Source organism: Wolffia australiana, chromosome 11 (assembly GCF_029677425.1).
Source record: "Wolffia australiana isolate 7733 chromosome 11, ASM2967742v1".
Taxonomy (NCBI): Eukaryota; Viridiplantae; Streptophyta; class Magnoliopsida; order Alismatales; family Araceae; genus Wolffia; species Wolffia australiana.
Window position 1 is genome coordinate 13,798,472 of NC_135845.1, and position 20,735 is coordinate 13,819,206.

Below are 20,735 nucleotides of genomic sequence, written 5' to 3' on the forward strand. Positions count from 1 at the left end.
TTGTATGGTTCAAAAGCTTTCAAATTAAATAAGACTCTATTTTGACTCAAGCAATCTCCATGTAGGTGATTTGGGAAGCCCTCTCAATCGCTAAATGGTGTGCGGTATACCCAGAAAAATGACGAACATACCATATTTGTGAAACAATCTCCGTCAGAACATATTGTATTCATACTTGTGTAAGTAGATGATATAATCATAACTGGTGATGATAATAAAGAAATAAAGTCTTTGGGTATTTGTCTATCTGAAATATTTGAGGTGAAGTTTCTAAGTTAATGAAAGAATGTTTTGACTATGGAAGTTGAATACTAAAAAATTGGCTTTCTGTTCTCACGACACAAATACATCCTTGATTTTATAGAAGAGACTAAGATGAGTGGATGCAAGCTATACACAACCCCACTTGAACCTAATACTAAGTTGGGTCTGAGTGAAGAGTCATCTCTTAATAATAATGATATGTTTCAAGAGTTAAATGGAAATTTAATGTACTTGAAACATCCAAGACTAGATATTGCATTTTATAAGGTACTTTTAAATCATTTCCATTGTTAGGCAGCATATAGAGCATTATCATATCTGAAGGGTACCGCAGGTATAGGCTATTATTTAACACAGACAGTGGCATAAATCTGGAAAATATCCAGACTTTGGCTATGGAGGATTCCTAATTAAGCGTAGATCAGCCAGAATATATTTTTCATTTCTTTGGAGGTATCTAATTATGTGAAGTAAGCAACAGTTTGCATTTAGTTTATCTGCTGCAGAGGAAAACTATATAACATTACAAAAATAAATATGAGAAAGCAAATTGCAAAAATTATGTTCCATGACTTCATCATACAAATAAAACAACTGATTATGTTTTACATTTATAGTAATTGTCTACTGATATATCTAACAATATAGTGAAAAATGATTAAACAATCAATACTGAGATCAATTGACATTTCATATAAGAAAGGTGGATTGGCAGATTATTCAACTGCGAGGATGTGCCAACTACTCTTTAAGTTACATGTCTACTCTATACTTGCCATGACGCACCTTTCAGGTGTGCATGTCCATGCTGAGAGTTAGAGGCATCTACAGATAAGCTTGAGAGGATGTTAGCTGCAGTAATTTTATCCATAAATTGTTTGCGTATGATTTTTTAATACTGTTATACCATTCTTTTGTTCCATGGCCTGTCATAATAAGCTCGTTAAGTGTATTCCGTTTGAGTGCATCTATATAAAAAATACATAGGTGGACTCCAAGAAAGTATCGTACTTTGTCTTGACATGTCAATGAAGGCTTCCCTGCTGCAGGAGTAGCAAAACCTTTCTAAATTAGGTAGAAAATATACATGCAGTACTCTTCCTAGTTCACATTGTGATATTTCTTTCAAAATCATTTATTCTTAAGTTGAAATATAGTCAGTCAAAGCTAAATCTCCATATCTATTGTACGATCAGTTTCCTCAGCCATAAATCTCATTTGGTAACACCATGGAAAAATCAAAGTATGTTTATTGGACAACCATTAAAGTCATAATTTCAGCTCTAAATTGGTTTCAATGAAATAAAAACCTAATAAAAGAAATACACAATCAGTATCAATTTCCATACCCATGGACCTCATTTCATAACTCAATGGAATAAACATAGTATAGTTTCATAGATTAGCCTTACAATCATCCATTTCAACTCTAGTCTGTTTGCAATGAAATAACAAGTTAAAGGATAGAAATACCCCATCAGTATAAACTTCCAAAGAAAAGTTTCTCATTCAGTTACACCATGGAAGAAACATTGTATGTTCCATGAACCAGAGTTACATTAATGAATTGAACTCTAGTATGGTTTCAATGAAATAAAAAAGCAACAAAATGATAGGGGTACTCCAATAATAGCAACTTCTTCAGCCATGGTCTCAATAGGTAACACCATGGAAGAAACAAAGTATGTTTTCGTGAACAAGCAGTACAATCACCAATCCAACTCTAGTATGTTTTGCATGAAATAAAAAAATAAAGTAAATGACACAAATACTCCAATAATACCAATATCTTCCGCCATATGTCTCATAAGGTAACACCATGGAAGAAACATAGTATGTTTTCATGAACCAGTATAACAATCATCAGTCCAACTCTAATATGGTTTCAGTGAAATCCAAAAAAAATGAAATGACAGAGATAATCCAATAATTTTAACTTTCTCAACCATGTGTCTCATTAGCTAACACCATGGAAGAAACAAAGTATGTTTTCATTAACCATCATTACAATCATCCATCCAACTCTTGTATGTTTTGTAGGAAAAAAAGAAACTAAATGACAGGAATACTACAATAATACCAAGTTCCTTAGCCATGTATCTCATTAGGTAACACCATGAAAGAAACATAGTATGATTCATGAACCATCATTACAATCATCCATCAACTCAATTTTGTTTTCCTCAAAATAAAGAAACAGTCAATGACAGAAACACCCCTAGATGTTTAGTTAAAATATATGAAGTGGGTACTTATAGTTTTGAGATCGTCTAGGACATCGATGATGGACAGGACAGGACGGGACGAAGATTGTCCCGTCCGACGTTCGAATTTTTCAACTTCATCCAAACAGTCCCGTCCAGGGATTCGTCCATTGAAGAAAAAAATCATTTGCGTCCCGAATTTGCCTGATTTGTCCCATCTGTAGAAAACCGTCCCCTCCCTCATCCCCGATGAAAAAAAAAAGCAGGTTTTAAAGTTTTAATATATTTTTCCAAGTTTTTTAAGGGAAATATGGAGAAGATTCAAAGCAGAGGGACATATGTACAATTACTTTTGGGATAAAGGCAGGGACTTTGATGCCAAATGTCAATGACCTGATTAAGCGATGACACGTGGCAAGATCTCAATCGTCGGAAATTAATCCGCCGGATTTTCGTCCATTCCTCACTGTCCGACGTCCAGATATTTCAACTTCATCCAAACAGTCCGGTCCAGGGATTCGTCCATTGAAGAATAAAATCATTCGCGTCCCGAATTCGCCTGATTTGTCCCATCTGTAGAAAGCCGTCCGCTCCCTCATCCCCGACGAAAAAAAATCAGGTTTTAAAGTTTAAATATATTTTTCCAAGTTTTTTAAGGGAAATATGGAGTTGATTCAAAGCGGAGGGACATATGTACAATTACTTTTGGGATAAAGGCAGGGACTTTGATGCCAAATGTCAATGACCTGATTAAGCGATGACACGTGGCAAGATCTCAATCGTCTGAAATGAATCCGACGGATTTTCGTCCATTCCTCACTGTCCACGTTAGAGACCTCCGGACGGGATGAGTTTTTCGTCGGATGATAGGAAAACTAGGCTTTGACATTGTCAACCAGGGACTGGTCGGACCGGACCGAACTAGGACCGAACAAGACCGGACCGGAACTAGACCAAACTTCAGGTAAGGTTTAGGTCCATGCCAAAAAACCAGACCGGACCGGACTCTGTCCCACGCACTACCCATCCCCCTCCCCGTCTCCCTTCCCATCACCCGCCCGAAGCACTCATCGCTGCTGCTCCGCGCGCACAACGCCGTCACCACCCCCATTCTCCTCCGCCACCCTCCGTACCGGACCGGACCGGACCGGGACCGAACAAGACCTGACCGGAACTGGACCGAACTTCAGATAAGGTTTAGGTCCATGCCAGAAAACCGGACCGGGCCGAGACCGTCAAACCCTAAGGAAAACCGTGGTGTACGTTCGTCCGGGGATGAATTTCAGTAAGGATTTTCATCCAATTCCAGTACGAAAAAACCGTCCCGTCCGCGTCCCTGCACTATAAATTTAGGGTACTTAAACCTGTTCATTCTTAATTTCAGCAGATCAAAGCGTGGTTTTTTGCAATTAGGGATCGGCCAGGGAGAGGAGGAGATGCAGTTCTTCGGGGGATCGGCGGAATCGAACCCATCTCTATTAGCGCCGGCAGGAACTGGTACGGGCCTTCTGGGTAACAACACGTTCATGATGTACTTCTTCAATCGCAATGGAGAATGTCTTCTCTACCGGGAATGGCATCGCCTGCTGAAGACCCTGGACTCGCATCAAGACCACAAACTCATGTTCGGCCTTCTCTTCTCCCTCAAATCGTTCACCACAAAGCTGGATCCAATAAGGTTGGGCTTGATTTTGATGGAGTGATGCTGTCGGATCGTTTTTTTTTTTGCCTTGTTTGATTGCGTCTTTTTTGTTGGTTTTTGATGCAGTGCGGAAAAGGGGAGCCTAGGAGTGCCCCTTCTTCCTGGGCAAGGATGATCTTTCCATGGCTTCCGCACGAACACCTACAAGTTGAGCTTCATGGAGAGTCCATCGGGGATTAAGGTTTGTCTTATCTTTTGATTGACATTTTCTCCTCTCGGGGATATGTTTGTTACAATGCCGATTTCATTGAAATCTGGTTGCAAAAGTAAATTAGAGGGGTATTTTGGCTTGTAGCAAAACCCGGAAAATTTTTCTTGGCATTGATCTTTAAAATGAGCTAACCGTGTTTTTTGAATCTTTATCTGGAAAACAAAAATGCAGAACCTGTGCATATCTTTACTTCTTGATCTTGTATTTTTTGTAGTCGTCTCTCTTTTTTTTTGTATTTTTTCATTAGATGGGATTTTGTATTTCGAACATGTATAAAACTGTTGAATTCATTGTTGTACTTCGTCATTTGGCTGAATTCATTGAAAACTGGTGACAAACGTACTTGAGAAAGGGATTTTGTATAAAAATCTTATTGGTCTTCATGAAAATCCCATCAAATTTATTCAAATTGATCTTTACAATTGGATAACGAGCTATTGTTGAATGATTATCTGGCTAAGCAGAGTGGTTTTATCCATGGATATCTTTTTTTCTTGACCTTCTTTTCTTCTTGTGTATGATCTATTTAATTATTCTTCGTATAAAGGATTTATCTATTTTATCTTATTTATTCTGGTGCGACATTATTCGTTGGATTTTTCAATTCTTTGATGTAGATTATCTTAGTCACTCGTCCAAAATGTGGAGATCTTCGGGAGAGTTTGAGATATATTTACAACATTTACGTGGAGTATGTGATGAAGAATCCTCTGTATTACTTTGATCAAGGGGATTACACGAATCTTTCATACATGTGAGAGCAATCTCTTTGTCAATAAACTATTGGATATGCCTCTGTTTTGGGAACTATATAGTGGACAAAATAACTATGCATTTTGGTTCCATTTGGGATATTAATAAGAAACCAATAAGAATCCAACAATAATCCTGAACAGGTTTAGAAAGGAAAATCGTCTCTGGGCTTTGTTGATGCCGAGAGAGATAGACAACTCATTTCCAGTCTAGTCAAGGGAAAGAGGGAAAAGGGATAGAGGGAAGGCCGGGAGAGCTAGGTCGCAGTTCTGGAGAGACGACCCCATCGTGATCGCAGGGAAGAACTTCTGCAGAGGGAACGCCGACAAGGTCAAGTTGTCGAGCATTGTATCTCGCTCTTGAAGCAATTTGTCAAGGTCATCAATGGGCGAGGGTGGGGTCCCATACCGGACAATGGTGGGAGGGTCTCGTCCATACACAGTGCAGAACAGTGATGTTTTGAGGTCGGTGTTGAGGTCATCAATGTTCAAGCTAAGGAATAAGGACCAACTGTGTAGCAGCCTGTAAGAAAAACTTGAAGATGCGGAAGGGAAGCTCCAAGCCAAGGTGGACCTGCAAAGCTTGTCGGATAGGCAACACTTGCTGCGAGTCTCAGAGGCGTTGAAGGCCAAGAAAGATGCATGTTCGACCATGCAATGGAAGGTCAAAGAGATAGAGAGTAAATTGAGGGAGCAACAACAATCGACGATGTACATGGTGAAGGATCTCAACTGCATGCTCAACGAGAGGGAAAGCAGAGAACATCCTCTCGAACAAAAGTGTATCAATGGTCTTCAGTGGAAACTCGAGGAAATCTATGGACACCGATTGATCACGGCACAAAGAGGAGGAGAAGTACAAGTACAAGGAGTAGAAGAAGTATAAGAGGCGCCCTCCTGTACTTCTACTCCTTCGTGTACTTGTATTTTTCCTCCTCTTTACGCCATGATCTATCGGTGTTGATAGATTTCCTCGAGTTTCCACTGAAGACCATTGATGCACTTTTGTTCGAGAAGATGTTCTCTGATTTCCCTCTCATTGAGCACGCACTAGAGATCCTTCACCATGTACATCGTCGATTGTTGTTGCTCCCTCAATTTACTCTCTATCTCTTTGACCTTCCGTTGCACGATCGAGCAGGCCTCTTCCTTGGCCTTCAACGCCTCTGAGACTTGCAACAAGTGTTGCCTATCCGATGGGCTTTGCAGGTCTACCTTGGCCTCGAGCTGCCCTTCCAGATCTTCAAGTGTTTCCTACTGGCTGCTGCACAGTTGGTCCTTATTCCTACAGGCTGCTGCACGCTGATGTTTTGAGGCCGGACAATGGTGGGATATATTTTAGCTCAATTCTGTCCACAGAAGATAAGTGCTCCATTTCCGGAGTTGATCCCCTGCGAAACATCGTAAATACGCCTCCAAACCGCGGTTGATGACCTCTGTCTGCCGATCCGTCTGCAGATGATATGCAGAACTGTGTTTGAGGGTGGTGCCTTGTAAAGAATGGAGGTTGTTCCAGAAGGTGCTCATGAAAGTGCTGTCGTGATCCGAAACAATGGATTGTAGAATACCATGTAGCCGAATCACCTCCTGAATAAACTTGACAGCCACCTCTTTCGCGGTGAAGGGATGTCACATGGCGATGAAATGGCCATATTTGCTGAGCCTATCCACCACCACGAAGATACAATCGAACCCCTCGGAATTTAGAAGACCCTATGAAGTCCACGGAGATGTCTTTCCAGATTTGTGTCGGGATGGGCAATGGCTGGATTAGCCCAGCAGAGGCGAGTGATGACGACTTGAACTGCTGGAAACAGGAGCAAGCGTTGACGCACGTTTTGGTATCGCGCTTCATGCCGGACCAATAGAATTGTTGATTACTGCGCAGGTATGTCTTGAGGAGTCCCGCATGCCCGCCAATTTTGCCATCATGAAATTCCTGCAAGATTCAGTGAGCGTAAGGAGAAGAGCGGGGAAGAACCAACCTCCCATCATGAAGCAAGTGCCCCTCTACCCAGGAATAGTGGGGTGGGAGTGACGCATCTTTCTGCGCCGCTTGGACGATTGCTTGTAAAACTTGGTCTTGATAAACCTCTTGACGGATGGCATCCAAATCGAGCCACGAACTGACGGAGATGGAATCCCGGAGGGTTTCCCCGAAAGGTAGACGAGACAGCGCATCAGTCACTTTGTTGTATTTCCCCTCGTATTGAATAGAAAAGCGAAAATCCAGCAGTTTGGTCAATAAACGGGTGTACTCCCCATGAACCTCTCTCTGATCAAAAAGGTGCTTAAGGCTGCATTGGTCGGTTCGGATAATGAAATGCTGGAAAAGTAAATAATGCCGCCATTTGCGAACTGCCCATACAATTGCAATCAGTTCTCGCTCATAAGCGGATTTGGAGCTTGTCGTGGGTGGTAAAGCTTCGCTGTAGAAAATCAATGGGTCTTGTTAAAAAGAGAAGATGGAAAGCTCTTAGTTATCTTTCAAAGGAAGGCATACATGCTTTTATATAGGACTGAGAGAGAGTATGAGTAATTTATCCCATGTGGGACTAAGGGAAGGAACCCTTAGTGGGCTAATGGTCTAGTGGGCCTAATAGGCCACACCACCCATTTCCTAACAGGTCTGTTGTGTTGCATGAGGACCCCGCCCTCGCCTACCCCAGATGCATCTGTCTCCAAGACGAATTCCTCAGAAAAATCTGGCAGAGCCAGCACTGGAGCGGTGGAGAGAGCTCTTTTGAGCGCTTAAATGCTTCTTCGGTAGAATCAGTCCATACAAATTTCCCCTTTTTCAGCAGCTGGGCCAAGCCAACATAGCATAGCCTGCTACGAAGCAACGGTAGTACCCTGCCAGGCCCAAAAAACCCTGCAATTCTCGGACAGTTTGCAGTATGGGCCAAGAGGAGATGGCTGCCACCTTCCCTGCATCGGTAGTGACTCCGTCGGCGGATACCCAGTGGCCCAAATACTCCAGATGAGCTTGGTAGAAGAAACATTTCTTGGAGCTGATGTGCAGGTGATGTTGTGCGAGAACCTCAAGGGCTTGATGCATGTGCTGAGTGTGCTCAGTGATGCTTTTGCTATAACTGAGAATGTCATCGAAGAATACCAGGACAAATGGCCGTAAGAATGGTTGGAAGATTAAGTTCATCATAGCTTGGAATGTTGCGGGAGATTGGTCAATCCGAATGGCATCACCACATACTCATAGTGGCCTTGATGTGTGTGAAACGCGGTCTTCTCTATATCTTCCTCGCGCATTCAGATTTGATGGTAGCCAGACTTCAAATCTAGCTTGGTGAATGTAGACATGCCATGAAGCTCTTCGAGTAGCTCTTCGACGACTGGGATTGGAAAACAGTTGGGTAAGGTGATCTTGTTCAATGCTCTGCAATCCACACAGAAACACCAGCTGTTGTCTTTTCTTCTTGACCAATAGAGTCGGGCTGGAATAAGGGCTGCAGGACGATCTGATGATACCAGTGGCCAATTGCTTGGCGACAAGTTTCTCCAGCTCGTTTTTCTGTAAATGTGAGTAACGATAGGGTCTACAGTTCACAGGCCCCGTACCTGGTTTGAGGATGATTCGATGATCCAGTGGTCGTGATGGAGGAGCTACGTAGGATGCCGCGAACACAGTTGGGAACCGCTATTGCAGAGCGATGAGATGGTCCCCCTCGCCTCCTGAAGACCCCGGTTTGGGGTGCGCGCATGGAGAGCCGGAGGTGCCATCATCAACTGGAGGTTGGGGTGCGGAGATCCCTTCAGCCTTGGATCATTGCGTGGGCAGGTCTCCGTGAGTCGGCTGGTTCCCAGGTTGCCTTCCAGCATGTGCCAAACCCCGTCCACCTGAAAACGCAGCAACAGTAAGCCCCAGTGGGCCTAAGTCCACCCTAAGGAGCAAGCCAATCGAATTCCAGGATGACATCGACACAGAGCCCTTGAACCGGTAGGAGGTCGGTCACTATGAGATGTCCTTGGAGACATAAGGGCACCTGAGGGCAGTGCGACTCTCCCCTAATGGTGCGGTTGTCTCCGAGGCGGATGTCATATGGAGCGATAGGGTGGAACGATAACTTTAAGTCTCGGGCGTGTTGCAGCTGAATGAAACTGTCTGTTACTCCAGTGTCTATGAACACTTCCACATCGTGTCCTCCAAGAGTGCCTCGTAGGCGCAACGATTGTTGGGTTCTTCGTGACGTCGTGCCCAGAGCCGATTTGTGGGATATGAAAGCCAGGGTCATGTTTTTGTCAGCCTCATTTTCAGTTTCCTTCTGGAATCTCTGATCCTCGTGGTCGGAGTCGTCATCCTCATCATCGTTTGTTCAGCGCATATCGCTTGGACATCTGCGGGTGTGGCTCTCTTCATCATGCAAGCTTGCAGGTCGGTCACACTGGTTTCCAATTCCTTGACCGCTCCCTTGGACAAACGCTTGGTTTCACCGGCGACTGATTTCTTCTTGGGCATGCTGACGTCGGAGGAACGAGTGGCTCTGATGTCACTGATAAGAAACCAACGATACTGATAAGAATCCAACAATAATCCTGAACAGGTTTAGAAAGGAATCTCGTCTCTGGGCTTCGTCGATGCCGAGAGAGATAGACAACTGATTTCCAATCTAGTCAAGGCAAAGGGGGAAAAGGGATAGAGGGAAGGCCGGAAGAGCTAGGTCGCAGTTCCCGAGAGATGACGCCACCGCGATCGTAGGGAAGAACTTCTGCAGAGGGCACGCCGGCAAGGTCAATGGAAGAGCAGGCGACAAGGGAAGAGGATGAGAATGAGGAAGAACCCATACGTTGAATCTTGATGTTGTTCCCTTCTTCCATCGTGCTCCTTAAGCTAGTCTTGCAGATGGGCCAATGGGCTGATCTGGCTTCCTGGGCTTCCGGTGTTCATAAACGCGTCCGTGGATCGTATCAGATATCCAGCAGTTTATTGTCATTTTTCTCACCCTAAGCATGTCTGGTATAATATTTGGTTTTTTTAGTTTTATCTTCCTTTTGGTTTTCAGTTTTAAATTTTATTGAAGAAAGGTCCCTATTTCAAACCAGCTAATGCTTTTCATATTTTCCTATATTAAAGTTTCATTCTAAAAGAAAAACATAAAAAAACATGTATGTCTTCCGGTAATCTTTCTAAACAATTTTAATATTCCTGCATAAAGTCCTTCAAATTTAGTTGAAGCTTGTACGGCCTTGGTCCCAAAAAATCCAGCTGCTGCTCGCATCAGGTAAAGGAGACTTGATGAATATAAAAAATATAACGAAACTATGTGTTGAAGTTCACCGGTCTAATGTACCCTTTTGATCTGCTCTTCAAATGCTAGCCTTCTAAAATAGTGGATAAGTTGCACTATTATCAGCACACTAGAACTCCGAAGTTAAGCGTGCTTGGGCGAGAGCAGTACCAGGATGAGTGACCACCTGGGAAGTCCTTGTTGGTGACCACAGTATGGGCATGTGATCACAGTTCAAAATTTCAAAAAAAAATAGTGGATAAGTAAGCTTATGAATAATATGTGCTCCACGAAGAAAGTATTCATTTCTGGATTCTTAATATATTGGATGAACTATGATGCATTAATCAATACTTTTTGGGATTTTTTGCAGGTGCGAACTGTTCAATACAAAACTTGACCAATACATACGAACTATACTCCTTTAAACCTGATCTCAAAGAAAAGTTTTTTACGTAGTTGTAAGATGATTTTTCTCCCTCCCTCTCCTCTTTCTGTCTCTTTCTCTCTCAATCAATCTCTTACTCTCTCATTTTAGCGTTCAACGTTTTCCTTGCTTAACTTGCATTATCTCTAAGTAATTTTTTTGCCCTACCCGTCTCTTTATTTTTGTCCTCTATTCTCTTAATCTCTCTTGATTTGGATACATTGGTTCGCATTAACATTCTTGATTAAGATAATTTCAGTGCTCATATGAATATGATTTGGGGAAATATTACGAAAGAGCATGAACTTTCGTTTTTGTCAGCCGGGCAGCATGAACTTTCATGCTTGTTCAAAAAATAGCACGAACCAATAAGAAGACGCCAAGTGGCGTCTTCTTTTTTTGTCAGCGACAGTCAACTGCTGACGTGGCTTCCACCGTGGCAGCCAGGTGGACTCCACAGTGGCATCCACGTCTCCGGCCACCGCCGACGCCGCCGCCTGTCTCCGTCCGCCGCCGCCGCCGCCGCCCGTCTCCGTCCGCTGCCGCCGCCGTCCGTCTCTGTCTCCCGCTGCCTCCCGTCTCCATCCGCCGACGCTGCCCGTCTCCGGCCGTCGCCCGTCTCCGTCCCCCGCCGCCGCCCGTCTCTGTCCGCCGACGCCGCCCGTCTCCAGCGCCGCCGCCGACGTCTCCGGCCGCCGGCGCCGCCCGTCTCCGGCCGCCGCCGCGCCGTGCGTCTCCGGCTGCGGCGCCGCCCCTCTCCGGCTGCCGCCGCCGCGCGTCTCCAGCCTCCGACGCCGCCCTTCTCTGGCCGTCGACACCGCCCGTCTCCGGCCGCCACCGCCGCCGCCGCCGCCCGTCTCCGGCCGCTGACGCCGCCCCTCTCCGGCCGCCGACGCCGCCCGTCTTCAAACCGCCGACGCCGCGCGTCTTTAAGAAGAAGAAGAAGAAGAAGAAGAAGAAGAAGAGGAAGAAGAAGACGGGCGGCGTCGGCGACGGCCGGAGACATGGATGCCATCGTGGAGTACACCTGGCTGCCACGGTGGAAGCCACGTCAGCAGTTGACCGTCGCTGACAAAAAAAGAAGACGCCTCTTATTGGTTCGTGCTATTTTTTGAACAAGCATGAAAGTTCATGCTGCCCGGCTGACAAAAACGAAAGTTCATGCTCTTTCGTAGTATTTGCCCAAATGATTATGGTACGAATCTTGATTTGGTTCTGGAAGGGCAATCAATCAAGAGATTCATCCTTTCCTACAACGTACCTATTACTTTGCTCTGACATATATGAGAGTAATTTCTTTTTCCTTCATGGATATGGTGATATTTTAGACTCCTTGAGGCTGAGATAAACTTACATTTGATACATTTGGGGATAGTAAGTGGTTCACATTTCTGAACGTAACTCCGGAATAGATCCTGGATTTGGGGGGCCCTCCTGAATTCATACAATATTTTATAAATTTCTTGAGAAAACCTCTGATTCGTACTCTCTCCACAATTCATTTCATAGTTATGGGATCATGCTGACTGTTGGCATCTTCCTGTCTGAATCAAGATCAGTGTGTTTTCAAAAACCTAAATCTTACCAAAAGTTAAACTTATCAATCCATCTATCTATCTTTTTTGTTCAAAGACGATTTAATACTCTGCTACGAGAATTCATTGAAATGAGGACAAGAAAAATCTGTATTATTTGATCTTACAAAGCAACCAGTTGGGAACTTGTTTATTCCCGTCGAATTGATTTTGGCGGCTTTCTTGTTTTAACCTGATGTCAATGAGAAATGGTAACATATTTGAGAAAAGATATTTGATCTTATGAAATAATGCGAAAGGAAATTATCTATTCTATCAATTCAATTTCTGGTTATCTTTCTTGGTTAACATGCTCTCAAGGAGGAAATTCGTTGTACCTAGGGCGGGGTCTATGGTATCTATATTGTCGTAGACGATGATCTCTATGGCTAGGCAGTCTCATATTTGACGCAACGATCTCTCCACCTTGGGAGGCAACATGAGCACGTCCACATATTTCAAAATAGACAAGGCAAGAGAAGGGTTTTGAAAAAGAGGTGATGTTGTAGATGTTGTCACCCTCTGGTGTGACAATGATGAGGTTAACCATGAAACTTGTAGGACTAGGACATATTCTAATTAGGCTTAGGAAGCAAATTTGGGATGGGAGGAACCAGTGGTGGAGAGATGCATTGCAAATAGATGGCCTGGAAGACATGTAGTTTATTGGAGGAAGAAAGGAGGAAGTTATGAAAATGTAGTTGTATTGGAGATAATATTTGCGACAATTTTGGCTGAAAGAGGATGATGCTAATGCATATTTATTTTATCAGATTCCGAAAGGAATTTGGACATCAGCATAAATATAGAAGTTGCACAGGAGGAACCAGGAATATGTTGGGGCACAGCTGGAGCTCTTGTGATGACTTTCTTAGCAGAAGAGGTGAGGGAGTCTATCAATGAGTTAAATGGAGATGGGACTATGTATACACAATTTTCTAGTGTTCTTATTCGGTGAGATCTAGGAGTTGGTGGACGGCAGAGTAGTGACAAGGAACTATGGGCATCATGTGAAAAATGGACATTGTGAAGGCATATTAAAGCCTCCTCTATGACTTTTTGTGGTTGTATGGAATTGGTGGAGCAGTGAATGAATTCCAATTTCTTCATTGGTCTTAGTTATTGGGTGGCCTAAGGGGGTTTGGATCCATATGCAATGATACTAACCTAGATCCAGGCTCGTAACTGAAGAAGGGTAGAGGACGAGGGAGGTGTAAGTTCCCGGGGTTGAGAGGTGAAACGGGAAGGATCCGAGAGGAGGCTGAGCAGAGGGGGTAGGGATCGGCCGAGGACGAGCCGCCTGAAGACATGGTGAAGTAGAGACGATGACGAGGGCAGGGGATTGTTGATGGAGAGAGGGAGACCAGACCTAGACGAGGAGAGGGGAGACAAGAAGACCTCACTTCAATCTACTTATTCGCTGCTCTCCTTTTAGGAGGGCATCCCTATTTAAAGGAAATACAGCAATAACTAAATGACTGAAATGCCCCTGTGGGCTAACATGATGAAACTACCCTCCAAGATCCTATCATGCAAAAAGAAGTCAAGCATGGATAGCCCTTAGCACCAGAATTGTGATATAGATCTAACTAAATCAAGAAACAGATTCTTGAAAAAGATAGAAAAGACTCACATCGATAGGGCAGCGATTACAATTCGTCAGACAGAGAGGAAGATCTCAGATACATAGCGCCTCCTTGAGCTCTCCAGCTGGATGCAGCCAAACTCAGCAACACCTGCGATCTCCAAGTTCTTTGTCAAATGACTGATCCCCTCTCCATTCCCGAGAGGCTTCCTTATATAGGAGCAAGAAGTCCTTGATCCTAGCCCGGGTAGTTACTTACTACCCGGGGCAGTTGCAGCCTTGGCTTATATCCACTCCACACTTGCGGACCCAAGTGTAGTCCCACGTGCAGATTCATCCATCTTCTTCTCTCTGTCCTCTTCCATACTTTCTTTTATATGTGATCCAAGGTAGCCTAACATATTGCTAGGCTTAGCAGTGGACGCCATGTCAAAACGTACCATTCAAGCATGCGCACATGGCCGATAGAGGAGTTTCCAAATGGCGATCTACCCAAGAGGCATTCCATTAATCCAATACATAAAAGAAATCACATTCCTTCTGGAAAGCTCCATGGATTATGTGATGAACCTATCCACATCGTAAACCATGCATGTTGATTCTTTGGGTTTATAGATCAACACAGCTAAATCTGCAATTATGTGGGGTTTGGGCTGTCAGCTGAGGCACAATGCTCTGATGCCTTGAGGACAACCATCAGGACATCACCTACGTGCTACATAGACCTGCCATTGACGAGATGGCTCTGGACCAAATTTTGGAAGTTAGTGATTAAGGTCGGAGGAAGATTAGAGGGGTGCCAAAAGAGAGTGTGCCAAAATTTTGGAAGTTAGTGATTAATCTTCATAATAGTCTCTATTTCTCCTTTGAGGAAGACATAACATTCCTGGGAGTGGAGAGGCCCCTCCTTTTTGATTCGAAATGCCAGTAGGGATTGACAGAGAATTGACAAACCATCAGCTTTTATGAAGATTTCCCCTGAAACAAAATTTCCCCATAAGGTGCAAATTTTATGAAGATGGCTGATTAGGCATTAACTTGTGACACGAGCTCTCTAAACGAGAATGTTTCTTGACACCTCAATATAATGCATTGCGTGCTCAAGGGACGACAAAGTCTGCACCCACCTTTTCTTTGAATGTCACTTTGCCCATGCGATATTGACGGATGTCGCCTTAGAGGATTTCATTTGGCACTTCAGAAGGGAATGCGGGTCCAAGAGGAAGACAAAATGAGGAAGGCTCCTCACTGTGATATAGAAAATATGACCACTCAAAACAAGGTTGTTTCTGAGGGGAGGACTGCCAGGAGAGGCAGCAATCTTCTTGACGTGAAGAATCTTGTATCATATTGGTTTATAAGGGCATGAAGGATGGCATCCTGACGATCCACCATTTTTTGGGGATGTTCAAAGAGAACAGCAAAGTTCCATCTAATAGAGAGAGATGGATGGAAATGGCAGAATGATCACAATTTCACCCAGTAGAGAGAGAGAGAGAGAGAGAGAGAGAGAGATGGAGAGAGGGCTGTTTCAGTCAGTGGGCTGGCCCAGAAGAAGTGACATCCATCTCCGGCCATGAATAGTTTCTATTTCATGCCATCATTGTTTTATATATTATCAACAGATCATCATTCTCTTTTCTTATTCAACATCCTCCTCTCCTCCCATTCTCTCTCTCTAAATTCTCTTCATCTCGGGCCACAATTCTCTCTCTGTTATTATTTATAAATGAGTATTACTAACAAAGATAATTACAACTCTCGTACAACTATGATTAATATGAAACAAAAGAAGAAAATAAGTAATTGTTACCGCGCTATTGGCCAGAGAGGCTTGGGAGTGCCCACAGCCTTGGAAGTGTGTGAAGGAACTCATCAGAATCACTGTCACTGCTATCAGAATCTTCCAGTCCGGGGTCTCCCAATATGTATTTGACGATCTGAATTGGAGATAAACATATTCATTGGATCAAATAAATATCACTCAACTGCAATTTAAGCTTTAAATACTTCGGAATGTGAGATATGTTAGATTATTTGCAATGGTGGAGAAATTGAATTTTATGCAATCATTGGTACAAATACCACAATACAGTGGTAATCATGAATGAAAGGAGACTTTTTCAAGCATGACATTAGGATTTAGGTTGTTGACTATGATGTTGACATTTAGTACATAATTGGTATAGTTGATGCTTTCCATCAAGATCAACTGTCAAATTGGAAAAATTCTAGGAAATAAATTATCAACTCAGTCATCTACCATTGTTGATGATGACACTGAAATTGAGGGAATTCTTTAAAACATTTGGAGGGTGGACACTGATGACGATGTCACCAACGATTTGTAATTGTCCATCCCCGTTGTCCTCAATGTCATGCATCAGCGGCTGTGACGAATGCTTCGTCCAATTTATTCAGAAGCCTCTCACGAACGTCCAATTTACTGAGTGATTTCACATATACTCAGACGACAAATTCTATCAAAATCTCATTCAGGTCTTTTAGAGAACTCAATGAGATCATGCACCAGCATATTTCATATTATCCGTGTCCACGTTTCAGAAATCCTACGAAGTTATAATTCTGTTCGATATTTCAAACTTTGTAATTGATCGGGAAATCTAGATACCTCATTGGGTGAGATTGACTTCAATCTTGGCCGTTGTTGGATCACAAACCTTGAACACCTATGTGCAGTATTTTTACATAGACTGGTTGCCCACATTATAGATCCGCAATGTGTGCAGTATACTCTCAGCGAACTAGATTTCCACAATCCACAACCTACGGTAGTGAAATGCCCTCAGAAGTGCTACTGAGTGATATAAATATTAAAATGATCCACCTAAATCTAGATGATGATAATAAAACATACCCATATATTTCTGCTTAAAAGAAGCTTTGAGAGATTCTTTTGTGCTTTCATAGTCACCGAAATGAAGAGAGTACTGTAATCCCCAAAGAGAGTAGTCATTTGCTGCAGAGTTCCACAGCCTGAGAAGAGTTTTATTTAATTCTCTTTTTTTGTTCTGTCGTAATCTGAAACATGACAGTTGAATACCTGCTCACCAAGCTAGCACAAGCCAAAGATTTCAGGTCCAGGTAGCTGAAGATATTAACCATGATATCTTCAGGCAATTGTCTTGATCCTAAAATAGAAAACCATAAGTTACTTTCACGAGAAATGGAAAATTCACTCTATGGAGAAAGGAAAGACATTGAGTTATATAAGTATGGGTCAACATAGATGGTTTTGCACCATCACAATTGACTATATACAAATAGGAGAGATAAACATAAAGGCTTTTTAACCTTCATCTTCTTCTTGAACTCTGCATCGGCGCTTTTGAGAAACGACTGCGCGCCTGAACTCTGAAGTGGCTGCTGCCTTTCTTTGCTTAGGCAAAGAAGCTTCCGAAGCTTGATGAAGGGCATGCGCAGATGATAAACCAGCACTTGTCTGCACACTATTTCACAGTATTTAGCCAAGAAAAGATGTCTACATTTCTTTGAAATACTATTACCAGATAAGCAACAGTGAACAAATAACTCGCATATCATGCTAAAATGAATAGTAACTTCATCTCCACGATCAAAATACTTGATTTATTTTACACGATATGGGTTGGTCATTAAAGATAATTGCAGGTATCCAAGATAAGAACCTAACAGTTACTATCAGGGAATAGTGGATTTCGACTTCCACAAGTCAGGATGAAGAGGATGAGAAGAGGGCGATAAGCCATGCAAAACTTCAACTTTAATTCATTCTTCTTGGCCTCGCTTCTTAAACGGAGAGTTACGACTATTTAAAAGGAAACTCATTCAAGAGGGGGAAGATCAAAATACCTCTACCTAACACCGGAAACGAATGAAAATACCCCCCGAATCGATCACCATCTCTGGTGAACAGGTCAAATGTCTAACGTATGAAGGATGCGTTGCTCTGATGCAGTACGCTCTCCATTTTTAAGAGATCAATGCGACTGATTAATCTCAGAAATTACAACTATTCCTGAGTCTGAAATTCAAATTGAATTTTACAACCACCCAAACGCTAGTTGAAATTTGAAAAGGCAAGCGACGCTCATATAGCAAAACAAGAAGCAACCACCATCAAATAATTTCCTGAAAGTTCGCCCACACTCATCAGTCAGCGAAAAAAATACGGCTTTAACCTCAAGATGATAGAAATTCGACACCAAAACACAAGAACAAGATAAAATCACTCAAATTACGAATAAAAAGACCAGGTGCTCACTCTGGAAGGAGGCGGAAAGCTGAAAGAGTGTCCTGGAAAACAGCGAGCTGCAAATTCTTCGGGAGCTTGGAGTACGCTCCCCGCATAACAAATCCAAGCTCGGTACAAGCTCCAGCGTAATCATATGAACGGCGAAGCGCTTCTCGAATGCCTAATCCTTCGTATCTCGCCATCGCTCCATCTCCCATCGATCAATCGATCAAACTCCGACGAATTCTTGCTCGTAGTGGAGTGCCGAATGGCAGATTAGCCCCAAATTGAAGACGTGCTCGTATTGATAGGCACCTGCAACGATGACGATGATGAATGCTCGTCATCTACGTCATCCGTCATCGTCTCTTTGTTGATCTCACTCAGACGACTGGATATGATAAAGAAATCATAGTTGTTATTCATTTGTTGGGGGTAGGTGTTATTCATCAAGTCACCCGTCACAGTGACGGCAACGTGATGGATGACGTGACGGTGACTGTGACTGTGACGAAATAAGGGGCCCGTGATGGTGACCGTGATGGATGACGAACTGGGCGTGATAGTGATGTGATGGTGACCGAGGGTCTCGACAGGTGACGTGACGGGATGGGCGTCACAGATTTTTAAAAACTTTAAAAATGGCCAAAAGCTTAAGGATCGTTATATTTAAGCTTTCCGACATCCGAGATTTCACCATGTGGCGTCACTAACTTGATTTCTTAGCGTTTTGCAGAAAAGTCCCTGCATTAACCCGCAAAAGGACGCTGCCCAAAAATAAATGGAGATATGCCACTCCGATTCTCTCTCCTCCATATTTCCCTAAGAAAACCATATAAAATTATCCTCCATGTTTTTGTCGTCACATGTGACGGTGTCAGGGACGTGACAGGACGCCACAAAGAGGAAGGTGTGACGTGAACGTGACGAATTTTTCCAAAATCCGTAGATGTGTGATGGGATGGTGACGTGATAAAATTTTCTTCACGTCACCTTCCGTCACGGATCGTCATCCGTCCCAGCACATCCGGGCCTTAACGTCCCAAACGTGCCATTCCCTAGTTGGAGGATGACAATGACGATGATGGTGCAGATGATGATGACGATAATGTGTTAAACGTCATCCACGTCATCCACGCCATCCGTCCTTCTCGGACGACAATAACTAGAGAATCATCATCAGCCATCATCGACCTTTGTTGACCTCACTCAGATGACTGGATATGATGAAGAAATCGTCTTTGTTATTCATATGTGGGAGGATGACGACAATAACTATGATGATGATGATGACGATGACATTTTCCCCATCATATGTGCTGAGGATGATGATGAACTCCACAAAGTGACGATGATGAGGCAAAGGATGCCACCTGTCATCATTCCTTTGTTAAGCTCACCCAATGACAATATATGATGACAAAATCATCATTGTTAGTCATCAACAGCAGGATTATGACGATGAAAATGATGATGATGATAATGAAGTCATTGGTATTCATCACGGGCAAGATGATGATGATGCCAATGATGATGAAAAAGATTATGGCATTTCACTATCACGCAAGCTGCAGATAATGACGGTGATGATGATGTCAGTTTTTGTCATCTTTCAAACACAAATTATGAGTCTCCCCTTTACATATCCAGATTTCAGATAAATAAATTAGAGGGGAGACCTTTGAAACTGATGTGGTGTTGTTTATGATGAGATGTAGTAAATTTGTATTTTAACACTTATTTTGATGAACAGTGAAGCCATATTTTTCTCCTAGGAGATAGTTTTAATTTTGAATCAAATATCTGTAACACTTCAGTTCTACAAAATAGTATCTTTAAGTTGGGTTTAAGATTAATAGACGCCAAAGAGAATAATCAAACTATGCTCTATAATAGGCTACCTAACAGCGAAACTATAAAAATCATGAGACCAAAACTATAGAGTTTCATGTATGAAATCACTGAAGATATTCTATAAAAATGAATTAAATTTCACGTGTAAACAATGGAGTCCATTTAAGTGAGAAAACATAAAAATAAGGATCTAAAATTTTAGTTAAAATGTACATATAAAAAATATTTAAATATACTAAAAGAAATAAACTTGATTTTGATTTTCAAAGATATAAATTTCAGTGTTAAATTTTAAAATAAAAAATAAACTAAAACCCTTTGAATGAAAATTATTTAGAAACTATGTTTTAAAATAGGATCATAAAATAAAAGATATTCTCTAACTAGAAATGAAGATTTAAAAATTAAAAAGCCAATTCAATTTAACAGTTCTAGACTCTGCTACCAACAAAGAGAGTAAACTCCTACCTTCGAGGAACCTCCTGTTATTTCTTGAAACCCCCTGCTTAATTGCTCACTTGATAGAAAAAGAAGTAATTGAATGAAAAAAATTGAAGATAAGGCTCTAAAAAAATATTATTTCTAAGTATCTTCTTCAAATATCATATGAAAAATTGAGTCTCATTTCAATCATTCAAAAACTAATTAGAAAATTCAAATATAAAATGAAATTTTGGAAATAAAG

The 20,735-nt window shown here is 42.4% G+C and overlaps 1 protein-coding gene and 1 pseudogene across 15 annotated transcripts; one reads left to right on the forward strand and one right to left on the reverse strand.

The window, feature by feature from the left end:
• Positions 1-3,834: 3,834 nt before the first annotated feature.
• LOC144709266 (uncharacterized) lies at positions 3,835-10,968 on the forward strand (annotated as a pseudogene). Its single transcript, XR_013582988.1, has 4 exons — positions 3,835-4,146; positions 4,237-4,351; positions 4,999-5,135; positions 10,750-10,968. The product of XR_013582988.1 is annotated as an uncharacterized LOC144709266 (transcript).
• Positions 10,969-11,533: 565 nt separating this feature from the next.
• Positions 11,534-18,486, reverse strand: LOC144709264 (F-box protein At5g52880-like). Of its 14 annotated transcripts, XR_013582981.1 has the most exons (10): positions 18,227-18,486; positions 17,278-17,432; positions 17,027-17,114; positions 16,841-16,959; positions 16,595-16,749; positions 15,776-15,902; positions 14,011-14,113; positions 12,506-12,570; positions 12,158-12,237; positions 11,534-11,834 (listed from the first exon to the last, which is right to left on the reverse strand). XR_013582981.1 is itself a non-coding variant. In XM_078582755.1 (7 exons), the coding sequence occupies exons 1-6, from the start codon at positions 18,412-18,414 to the stop codon at positions 15,780-15,782; spliced, it is 828 nt and encodes a 275-aa protein (XP_078438881.1). In that variant the 5' UTR covers positions 18,415-18,486; the 3' UTR covers positions 11,534-11,834; positions 15,776-15,779. The 14 variants fall into 14 exon arrangements, 5 of the variants coding, with proteins under 5 accessions (XP_078438881.1, XP_078438879.1, XP_078438880.1 ...); XR_013582979.1 differs by lacking the exon at positions 14,011-14,113; XR_013582983.1 differs by lacking the exon at positions 12,158-12,237.
• Between the last annotated feature and the right edge of the window lie 2,249 nt (positions 18,487-20,735).

What these genes read in the sequence shown, in the direction of transcription:
- LOC144709264 (XM_078582755.1), bottom strand. Translation starts at nt 18,414, where the DNA reads ATGGGAGATGGAGCGATGGCGAGATACGAAGGATTAGGCATTCGAGAA. An exon ending in AGTTCAAGAAGAAGATGAAG is followed by an intron (nt 17,115 to 17,277) that starts GTTAAAAAGCCT and finishes TTTCTATTTTAG; the next exon opens with GATCAAGACAATTGCCTGAA. An exon ending in TGTGCTAGCTTGGTGAGCAG is followed by an intron (nt 16,960 to 17,026) that starts GTATTCAACTGT and finishes AACTCTTCTCAG; the next exon opens with GCTGTGGAACTCTGCAGCAA.